Consider the following 12190-nt stretch of genomic DNA (forward strand, 5'->3'; position numbering starts at 1 on the left):
TCTCATCAACATCCATTGGTTGAATGTTGAGAGATCAAGGTTTGAAGATGGAAGAAGAAATGAGAAATGAGAGAAAATGTAGAGAGGATTTACCTCATCTTAGAAAGTTTGCAAATGAAAGAGTGTGAGAGAAATGTGAAGTGTGGAGTGTTTAATGAGAGAAGGAAATCAGATTTCCCCCTAGGCAATGATGAAAAATCTGCTAGGGTGGCTAATGATGATTTCCTACGACATTAGGGTGAGTGATATGAGGTTTGCTTTATGGAAAGGCAAATCTCGCATCCCAATGCGGAACGACCAATTCACGGACACGTGCGATAAACATGCTCGAGTATTATCGGCTAATACTCGATCGGATATTATAAATTGCACAATCGTAATATCCGATTAGAATAATTTCGGATTTCGGCATTCCGAGTGAAAAATATTTAGAAAATAGTTATGGGTGTATTCAGGGTATATATTGACTCGAAATGAAATTACGAAGCCAACGGTGCGATCGGAATTCGATTCCGAGTTACGGAACTCAAAAACCACTTTTTGAGCCGTAGCGGGTGGATTTCGGCCCCGACAGTGGTTCAGAACCGACTGTCTCCGAAAATTACCAAAATTTACCACAAAATACGAAATAAAATTACAAGACTAAAACTCAACTATATTTTCGTCTAATTCTTTATCTAAAATTCCCAGAAATTAATTTTCGAATATATAATTAATAAAAATATTAATAAAATCTTATAATTCAAAATCGCAAAATTCGCAGTGTTACAACTTGCAAGGAATGCACCAAACAATGGAGGCAAATGCTAAAATGCGAACTATATTTTAGTCATTGGATTCAAAATTTTGGTAACTAGTTAACGTTTCGACATTTTTAGAAGTCGTGGATCCAATGTACGACTTTTGTATAGAAATTGGTGACACCTTTTAACGACATCAGAGTGTGTTATTGATATTATTTAGAAGTCGTGAATCCAATGTACGACTTCTGAGTGTGTTTTTTGAAGTGTAGAAGTCGTGATTTGTATTCATGACTTCTGAGTGTGAATGTTTGGAAGTCAGATTTCCAATATACGACTTTTGAGTGTTTTACCGTGTCATTTTTTTTCATTCACCAGAAGTCAGGATTTTCAAATCTGACTTCCCAACGGTGTTTCAAATACCTCACAGAGGTCGTACATTGATATCACGACTTCCAAGCGGTATTTTAAATACCTCAGAAGTCGTACATTGATATCACGACTTTTAAAAATTCGGTAATTGGTCACCAATTTAACAACTGAAATTAATAATTACTCAATCATACGGTAAATAACGCAGCTGACATGGATGCGAACTAACTTTCAGTTTTCAAGTTAGTCTTAGCCAACAATGGATAGCATCATTGGATAGTAGTGGTAATAGAAAGTGCATGATATTTAGAGATAGTAAAATCAACTTCTCACAAATGCACGCAAAATTTAAGTTAGCGCAATCATACCTATATTATCTTAATGAGCAAAGTTGTATGCCCACCCATTTTAAAATGGGATAAGTAATTTAAAAAGAAAAAAACCAACAAAATAAAAAGGAATTAAATAAAGTAGTTGAAGATATTAATTTAAAAAAAACTTTAATATTTCATATGAAGTTGAATGAATTAATTATATTATAATTTTTTGAAACATTAAATTAAATTAGATCATAATTTATTTAATTTTTTCCTTATATATGTTGCCCATATTGTACAATAAAAATGTTTATGGGATTGACTAAACGTGAACAGAATATGGGAAGTGGGGAATTTGTATAACCTGACAACAAAAAATTGTGAGTCATGTGTATGAGTTCATAAACGTTGTCTATTTTGCCATATATAATAATGATGTTAGTGTTGGAGAAATTATAACTTATAAGTTTTACGACTTTTTCAAATTTTAAATCCGATAAAACTAGAAAACTAGTTTTGGTTTTTAATTTTCAAATCTCGATTGTCAGAAATTAAAGAAAGGAATGCAATATAACTAAAAATCATTTGAAAGGCTCGTATTCTTTACAAGTCATATTTTTAGTTTTCAAATTGAGGAACATCGAACACCATGTGAGAACAAAGAAGACCCCCAAGAGAATAAATAGAGAAGGACGTGAAAATTAACATCATTTGAGAACTTCAAACACAATTCATATATCTCAATTTAACTTAATTTTATGAACAAGCTCTAAAACAATATTTAGAGAAGTTTGTTTAGTGGGAAGAGCTAGGAGACTTTAACTATGAGTGTTAGACTTCAAATTCTGGAGAGTGAGCTCTTCTTCTCCCTTCCTTTAAAAAATATTTTTTTTGCCTAAATTTAATAAAATGACACCAAAAGAATTACAACACGACAATACTTGAAATTAACATTCGATAGCCTAATTAGATAGTATATATGTGAATATAATATTATATATGGTTATATTCAACGACTCTTCAAAAACAGTATAGAACGAGTGAAAATCAATTTTATCTTCTTCACTCAACGTTTTTAAATATGTAAATCATAAAATCAACATTCTTAAGTGAAACATGCGTTAGATAATAAGGGAAATGTGAAAGGAATGAGGATAGTTTAGTCATTTTAAAAATTTGGTGTCTCTTTTCCCACTTTCTTCACACATGTGAGGAAAATAATTTGCATGAAACTCAACCCAAATTTCTCTCTCTTCTCTATTTCACAATCAAATTAGAGAAGATACTATATTCTCCTCACTTTCTCTCTTCTATATTGTGTTCCACAAATGAGTGCCACCCAATGTTAAGACACGATTCTGATGTAGTTAAATTTTTGAATATTCTATTTTTTCTATGATAATCAAGATTATTTTCGATTGAATGATAATCAAGATTCTTGTTGAAGCAATAAAAAATACTGCATTATTTTTTTCTACAGCAGTAGTGGTGAAATTAATAATGAAGAGAGAACAAAAAAGTGGTAGATGTCCAAGTCCTAATCAAATCACAACTTTCGAAAATATCTTTATACCTTAGTTGCCTCTTTAAGGAAAAAAATAAATGCTAGTAGATGCAGCTAGAAGAGGGTAGTAAGGGTCCCTCTTACTGGGTTGAATTTCGAGTTATGGGGCCACAAGCCACCTATCAAATCCAACCAACTTTATATGTTTGATTAATTTTATCTCACAAACTATACGCATCATCCCCACCACTCTTTTATAGCTTATCTTCCCCTTCCCTCTCTTTTATTTCCCTATGTTCTTTCCCATGATTCGAATTAAATTGGAGGGATTGATAATAAAACTCTTTACACATACGCATACCCCTCTTTTGTCCTTTAACATGGCCCTTGCCAGTTGTGAACAATGTTAAAAAAACCAAATTGTGTCAGCCAGTTTAACCAGTAAACCAATGAACCGATCTCAATATTAGTACAATACAGTAATTATATCAGTCATGCAGTCATACAAATTAAAACTAGTCAAAATGCCAATTTTACCGTACCGATCATATCGGCCAGTTTTTATTTAAAATTAGTTTTTTAATGAAATTGAAAAAAGTATTAATTTTTTTATTGTTTTTTCAATATTAATAATAATATATTATATTTTTATATCTAATTTTGCTAATATGCAGTTTAATTAATGAACCACCAATTGAACTGTTATACCACCCCTAATAGGTTCGATCACCGGCACGGTATTAGCAACACGACACTGGTTGTGAATGTTGAAAAATCAACGTAAGCCCATTAATTCTAAGATTCAAAACCATAATAAGAAATCATGTAGGGGAGAAGGGTAAAAGCAAAAAGGTAACTTTAGGAAATACATAAAAGAGCTATCTACTATTTAGGAGTATAACTTAATACATAATATTTATTATAACAAGCAAAATGAATTTTACAAAGGTATGGGTAAAATCTTCCAACACTTGTTTTGCTAACTGGACTGAGATTTTGCTCATTCTACACCATACTCTTAGCTTTTGTCCATCACCATGACATAAAATGAATCCCTTACCCTTTATATAATAATATAAAGTGAAAAAAAGGAAAATTAACCTTCCTAAGTCCTAACCTTGGTGCTATTTTTTCAACTGAACCCAAGATCCAAAAACCTGCAATCTTTCCTCCTCCTCAAAAATACTGGAAACTGCTTTATTGTAACTAAACTAGCCAAACACATTCTTGAATTCCATTTCATCTTTAACACAAACCAAAACACAATTTTAACTATCACAAACCAGTGCCGTTACTAACTTCTATGGAAATTTCCATGGAGAGTATTGAATCTGCTAGTTTCAAAAGTTAAAGAGTCAATTCTTCAGTAGGTCCAATCCTGTGGAAGGCGAGTTTCATAGCTAGCCACTTCTTCTCGACGTAAACTTAATCTCAGCTGTTGCAACAGAAGAGCGTTTCTTCTTGCCAACAATGAATCTGCAACAACAAAATAAGAATTTCACTTCACTTGGTTTATTAAGATAACTACTTCCAATAACACTAGCTTACCATAATCTATGGCAAAAGCATTTGAGAACTGTGATTGGCTTGTTACATTAAGAGCATGAACAACCTTTGCTGGTACCAGAACAGGAGCAAAACCTGAAACAAACAGAACAAAACGCATCATGTTAAAACAGAGAATCAATTTGTCTAATAATGTTGACCCACAAATAGACCAAAAGATCAAATATTCAATTCCTCGGAACAACACTAGTTGGGAGGACAGTCAAGACCCCGGAATGGATCAGTTCCTTACCAGATTTCTTATGAGGAAGCTCCATGGGGTTTTTCACATGATGGCGAGGTAAAAACACTCCAGTTCCACTACTTCCTCTTCTAACAGAAGATCCACCATGTGTTGACCCGGATCCGATACATTGTACATGTTGATTCTGGGGCTGAATCTGTAGTGGAGGCCATGCAGATTGAGGCAAAGAAGAATGGCGCGTGCATTTCACACTCTCAAACCCTCTATTCAGAATCTGTAACTGTTGCTGTTGCTGTTGCTGAACCTGGTTTCTCCAAAGAGAGCCACACTGTTTCTTCACAACATGATCCTCACTCTTCTACACAAAACCAACAAAAGAGTAAATAAAAAAAGTAGAAAACTTTGACAACTCATAGTTACTTAAACAACTTTACTTTTCTACTGTTCTAACCTGGTTGGGGAACTTATTAGAAACATGAGGGGAACTTAACCCTCTGTTCTGAAAACCAAACGACGACGTTTCACCATTTAAATACTTCAACCTCGCTACTTTTACCGCAGCTGCGTAAATAGCTTCCTGAGGGTCATTGTTTTCACAAAACGGCGTCGTCGAAGGTGACGGAACGCGTGAAGAGCCGTTTGGGCTTCCGTCACTGGACCAGCTTCCGATTCCATTCAACGTTGATTCGGGTGAAATGGCTAAACCCCCATTCTTAAGGTTCACACTCTGTTCCCAAAAAACCGAAGCACAAAAAAATAGGTTCAACATAATAGAAAAGGGTTTAAGTTTCTAAATAAGTGTCCCAAAGTGTTGTAAAATAAGCAACAAGATCGTTTAATCCTTCGACACTTGTACACCAAAGTCAGATTATTTATTTACCCAAAAAGGTATATGATACTATTACAAAAAAAGTGTTGTTAAGTAGTAGTTAGATTAGTTTAGTTAGTTACCTCTGGTTTGTTACTAGCGATGATTGGTGAAGTTAGTGGGTTATGTTTGCGCGAGTGGTGAAGCGAGGAGTGACTCAGTCGACGAGTTAACGCGGCAAAGAAATCTTCTTCGTCGTCGCTGATTTCAGTTTCGGTGGACCCCGCCACCGACTCAACCGGCGAGGAAATACCCAACTCGTACGGAAACTCAGACGGGAAGCCAAGCCGATCGGCGGTTACAACGGTGTTGTTGTCGTCCTTGTTACGGAGGAGCCACGGTGCCACGTCATCCACAGCTTTAGCCATATTGTGCTAAGAGAAGAACAAAGAGGATGAGAGAGAAAGAAGAGAGAGTGTGTAAAAGTAAGTAATTGTAAAGAAGGGAGTTGGAGCATGGAATGTTAGAAGACAACATGCTTTTATTGAGATTCAAGGGTCATTTTCAGGAACTTCAATATTTTTAAAATAAATAATAATTATAGTTTAAAAAATGAATGGGAGAGAGGAAGGTAAACATTTGGAACTAGGGCCCAAGGCTACAGATATATGTCCCTTTTAATGTATGCAACCTACTGCCATTTGTCCACTTCACCCCCTTACTCTTAAATTAATTATTAATTCAACCTCATCCAATAATGATAAGTTATCTTGAAATATATCTTAAATTCTAACCGACTTTGTTTCAAGTAGTATATGTTTAATTCCCCTTAAATAAGGTTTTGGGTTTGAGTCTTATGGGCGAAAAATGTCCGCTAGAAAAATAGCTCCACATACATATGGATGTTTCCGACTCGGACATAATTCTCTCTATTGCGAGAATACATGTGAGAATTCAAAAAAATATATATTAAATTATATTTTATACCAATAAAAATATATTATATCAATTATAAAAATTAAATGTTTATTATTTTTATTTTAGTGTATGTGTGCAACATTATTATTGTTCCATTACATCACACGATACTATATATGCTATAACATTTAATATTGGCTTTTCTAAGCTTCTTATGAAGTTTTTATTATTTTACATTTCAAATATTTTAGATCTTTGTATTAACCGGAGGGCTTAGCATTTATTATCACATTATCATATACACCTCAATCCCACTGTCAGGCCTCCAGACATTATTTTTTGTCTCTAGTCGCTTTTGAGTAAAATGGATTATGGATTTTGGCCAGTTCATTATACTGTTTGCATTTTTAGGGTTCTGGCTCTTGTTTTAAATTATTCACAATGCAAATCATCCAAGAAAAAAATTATTCACATTGCATCTTTATTTTTTTCATTTTTATGTTTTAAAAGAGTTTAATATTTATTGTCTCTCATTATAAAGATTTATACATAGTCAATACATCATTCGTTTGAATTGTTTTGTCTAAAAAATTAATTATAATTAAAAATAAATAATATAATAACAATGTATAAAATTCATTCAGTAATACATTTTTTAGATCTGCTAGCCTTGATTTTGAATATTTTATGTGAATTCAAAAGATAGGTGGGGCCGTTATATAGGATAGTTAGGCGTTAGGACGGTAATCGAATTAGATGAAGATGGACTTTTTTGTTTGCTGGAAAATGCAAATAGTGATTCTACTGAACCACTTGATTCCCTCACTATGTTTGCATATGAATATGATTCCATTTGTATCTTTATTAAATTTGAAACTAAAAGGGAAAAAATCTTACAATGGAAGAGTTTTTGAACTATATTCATATTTAATCATTATTTATTTTTTAATGTAAATACTATAAATAAAATGAATGATAAATAATAGATTTATTATATATAAATAGACCTATATTATAAATTTTAAATTGATGAGTAGTGATGGTATGTAATACAACTATTTGCATCTCTAACTTTGGAAGATGTACATGTATATTTAAGTTTGTGGTCTGACATGTTTGGTTTGAGTTGAATTCAAGCCAATACCAATTGGACTGAATTTTTCCACCTAAATCTGATTTGGTGGTAATGAAGATTTAGCATGATTCAAAATAATTTGACCGGCCAAATATACAGACATCATAATCATTTTATTATAACATGCCATCTGTCATCACCATTCTCCCTCAGTGTCAATTCCCCACTACTTTCATTTTGAACATCATGATTACTATTACAAAATGATGTATGGCATACTAAATGATTCTATAAATTCTCATATCCACTAAAAATTACATATATAATAAAATTATATTTTATTTATTAATGATTAGATTATAAATGATATATGTCACTTTTTATAAGTAGAAAAATTGAAAGATAATTTATCAGGAAAATATAATATTACTCTTACTAAAAAGTAAACTATTGATTTTGTTACACAAAACTAGATTGTGTTTATGAGCTTATAATCATGAATGTAGCTAAAAAAATTAGTTGTATAAATAGTTTATTGAACTAAAATTATAAGATAAAACTAGTTTACAAACTATGTGAAATTTGTTAAATGATAAAAAGAACATATATCGATTAGTTATTTACTTAAGTAAATTGTAATTATTAATTGGAGTAATTAAATATGTGAATAACTAAATAGATAAATATTAGTAATTTAGTAAAATTATTACCAACTTTATAATTAAATAAATATTGGAACTTCATAAATAATATAGTAAAATATTAGCAATTATTTATTTAATCATATAAATAATATAGTAAAATATTAGCAATTATTTCTAATAATTATTAATTTATAATCATTTATATATTTCGTTATTTATAATTTGTATTTTAGTATGGTGTAATTAATATAAGTTGGTAAATTTTAAAAGACCAAAACTAAGTCATCACAAATTAAAAATTCTCATTGTTAATGAAAAAAACTAATTGAAGCATGTTTCTAAAAGTATGTTTACCAAAACTAGCTTGTATTTGTAACTTTGTTGTTTGTAAATGTGAACTTAGATAATTGTGAATTGTATTAACAATTAGACTTTCATGTTTATATTAATGTAATATCTATTTAAATTAAAGCTTATAAATAGGATATGAAATATTATATTCTGCTCACTTTACATATGAGCAAGTCAAGTTTGTTAGCCTTCTAAATAATTTACATACAAAATATAAGATTAAAAATATGATATAATCACTATATCCTATTTTATCCTTAATGATAATTTATATTTCTAATTTACATCCTATTATCACTCTATCATCAAATTTATCATTATAATGTTAAAATTATAGAATTAAAAAAAATGATGGTTGAGGTCGTGCTGTTTAAAAGTCTAGTATATATGTACTTATGTATAAAATTATATGCTATTTTTCACCAATATTTTACTCTGACTAATACTTTATATTTTTACCTTATATTATTTTTCTATTATCTATCTAAAATTAAATATATCACTATTACCCATAATAAAAAAAAAAGTATTTTTACTTATATTTTTTATTGATCAATATTCAATAGTATTCCTTCATCTTATTAACTATATCTATATAACTTTTATTTCTATTAGTATTAATACATAATTATGAATATTAAATTAAAAAAATTATAATGCTTGTCAGAATGCTAGTATCCATAAAGAGAATTAATAATTAGATGACATAATTTAGCTTTCCAATATTTTAATCTTAGTATTAATTTTAGAGATTGAAATTTGGAGGTTCACTTTGTATTATACTTAGGATCTAACAAAACTTTTCCGTATAGGAAAAACTTATTGTTGATATTTCCAACTTATATTAAAGTTAGTTACAAAATAACAATACTCGAACTATTATTATCTCTTTAAAACCCAATTTATCATATGGCTCATAATAAATTTTCTTATTATAATTTATATAACTCTTATTTATAGAAATATTAAACTATATTTTTAAGTTTATTGAATTAAATTGTCCTGCGTGTTGGCTAAAACATTCTTTATGGACTTTATCTTGTTTTTAATATTTTAATTTGGGCCTCTCAAGCAAAAGTCAATTTAATCTCTATCTTTTAATGTTAACCAATTTCACCCTCCCCTCGTAAATGTCAATTTTTCATACAAATATATGAAATTATTGTCCTAAATTACTTCCTTGTGACTAAAATGTTAGTTATCCATTGGAATTTGTAGTAATTTGAGAATAAGATGATAGAGAAGGATAAATTACGAAAATGATAAAGACATACATAAGTGAGGAAAGAATAGAGAGGAAGAGAAAAATTGCAAATAATGTTTAATTTTCATTGTAAAACAGTGTTTATAAAGGAACCTCAATTGAGAACTTGATATAGTCCAATAAAAATCCAACATCGTTATGATAAAAAGATAAAATTAACAAATGTTAAAAAAATAAAGGACTTAAAATTAATAAATAGTAAAGAAAATAAAGGATTAAGTTAACATGTTTTGTTAAAGTACCAATTTAAAAATTCAAAAATAAGATAAATAATCATAAGAGTTTTTACGCAAATTTTTGTTTCTGAAGTATTAATTTACCTTTTTGTGTTAATATGCTGAGATTATATTTTTTGGATAACATTTTCTATTCTAAAAAGTGTGTCAATCTATGTCTGATATTTATGATTAGCGAAAAAAATATTTAATTTTTAAATTATTAATTTAAATATATTTTTTCAATTAATTATAAGAGAAACACATACAATCATATACTTTTTTTTTTTTTTTGGACATGATGCAACTATCATATTTTTGTTTGACATATCCTGTGACCCTAAGTTTGCTTGTGATACCGGCAATATACTAATTATTTGAAGCACAAAGGATAAGAATGAGTATCTTGCATAATTAAAAAGATTCACATCCAGTGTTATCCAATCCCTGATGCCACCACACTGATGTGTCTCTTTCACTGTATGTTCGAAGCAAACGTTCCCCTTTGCACACGCCAAATAATTTCAACCATCATATATTCACATATTTAATACAAAACTATTTAAATATTTGATTATTGAAAAAGATATTTATTGAAAAGAACAAATACTTATTCTAAAAGATTAATTTCATGTTCATGAATAGGAGAATAGGTTGGGTGAAACTAAAAACTAGATTGGAGAAGATTTAAATACCTTTGTCCCTATCAATTATATTAGTCAATAAAACTCATATACATTAACACCATGTTTGGTTGCATAGAAAACAAGAGGAAAGAAAAATGGTGGAAAATTTTATTTTCCACCATTTGGCTCCAAGATTAGATAGGCAGGAATGAAAAAATATGTATGGGTCCCACAAAAAAATTCCTCCCTAATTTGGGAAGAAAATGAAAGAATGAAGGAAAACCATCAAAATTCCAAATTTGTCATTCCATCATGAACGGAAAGAACAATAATATAGGTAAATATAAATACAATATAGTAAATTTCTTTGTTTATATTGATTTTTATGTGAAATTAGTTAACTTAATTTTATTTATGTTGATTTTGAGTTCACGAATAAATAGTAATTATGTATGCTAAAAGATGAAGTGAAAAGAAAAAAAATAGCATTACTTAAAATTATCAACAAAGTAACAAATAATAAATAAATTAGAAAGACAAAATACAAATATGTGAAAGTGAAATGATTAGAAATATAAAAGTGATTGTCAAATATGAATTATATTTTCTTTTAGACACGTTAGTGAGAAGAAAATGTATGTAGGATGTTAATGATTTTCTTTGAATTTTATAAACAAATATTGTTATATTAAACTTAGTTTATATTTACTTAAAAATATTAATTAATATTATTAAAAATAAATTACTTAGTTACAATTTAAAATTTAAAAATTAGATATGCTACATAATTATATATATAATAAGGGCACTTATATCATTTTCAATACAATATGTATAAATGTGTTTTTCTTTCCTCTCACTTTCCTTCCACTTTCAATCATACCAAACAATAAAATTATCATCTCATTTTCTACTACTATTCTTTCCTTCAACTCTTTTTCTTCCATTTTCTTTCTTTCGACTTCCATTCTTAAACCAAACATAGTCAAGAAGAACTTTCCTTAGATATAATATAAAATAACATAAACAAATGATTGCCATTTATTGTGATATTACATTGACCACGAGTAAATTGAGTGAGACTCATCTCAAAAAATTTGGGTTCTTACATATATCATCATATTGAAGAAATTCTGTCCGGGTCAAAAATATATATAAGTATGTGGGATAATTCTCTTAGCAGATATTTTTTTATCCACAGACTCGAACCCAAAACCTTACTTAAGGGGACTCAAGCATGTACTACTTGAACTAACACCTGTTGGTAGACTCATCTCAATTAATAAAGAAAGAAGTGATTTTTCATTTAAATTTTAAAGTTAAAAATATAATTTTATTCTTAATAAAAAGAATATAAATTTCAATATATATCATTTTTTATTTTAAAGGAGAGGAGTCTCAATAAAGTAAATCTTGGCTCGTGAAGAATAAGTTCTCCATATACATACACTTATAATTTGTCAAAACATACGGCTAATTGATAAAACTCTCACTTGAGCCTTCAAAAATATTTGTAAATGTTATTATCCCGTTCTCTTATTAAAAAATGTCTCATGTTATCACTTCAAAGTTCAAACCCATATAAAGACTTCACCTTATTATCATG

At 29.4% G+C, this 12190-nt stretch overlaps 1 protein-coding gene across 1 annotated transcript; it reads right to left on the bottom strand.

Annotated features, from left to right (window-relative positions):
• Positions 3800 to 6020, bottom strand: LOC109345092. Its single transcript, XM_019583874.1, has 6 exons — positions 5635 to 6020; positions 5135 to 5410; positions 4732 to 5041; positions 4482 to 4574; positions 4021 to 4409; positions 3800 to 3990 (listed from the first exon to the last, which is right to left on the bottom strand). The coding sequence occupies exons 1-5, from the start codon at positions 5917 to 5919 to the stop codon at positions 4297 to 4299; spliced, it is 1077 nt and encodes a 358-aa protein (XP_019439419.1). The 5' UTR covers positions 5920 to 6020; the 3' UTR covers positions 3800 to 3990; positions 4021 to 4296.

Source organism: Lupinus angustifolius, chromosome LG04 (assembly GCF_001865875.1).
Source record: "Lupinus angustifolius cultivar Tanjil chromosome LG04, LupAngTanjil_v1.0, whole genome shotgun sequence".
Taxonomy (NCBI): Eukaryota; Viridiplantae; Streptophyta; class Magnoliopsida; order Fabales; family Fabaceae; genus Lupinus; species Lupinus angustifolius.

Bases quoted from the DNA above. Each gene is read 5' to 3' on its own strand.
- LOC109345092 (XM_019583874.1), bottom strand. From the start codon at position 5,919: ATGGCTAAAGCTGTGGATGACGTGGCACCGTGGCTCCTCCGTAACAAG. The intron at 5,411-5,634 runs GTAACTAACTAA...TTTTGGGAACAG, and splicing joins TCGCTAGTAACAAACCAGAG to AGTGTGAACCTTAAGAATGG. The intron at 4,575-4,731 runs GTAAGGAACTGA...TGTTTGTTTCAG, and splicing joins GCTTCCTCATAAGAAATCTG to GTTTTGCTCCTGTTCTGGTA.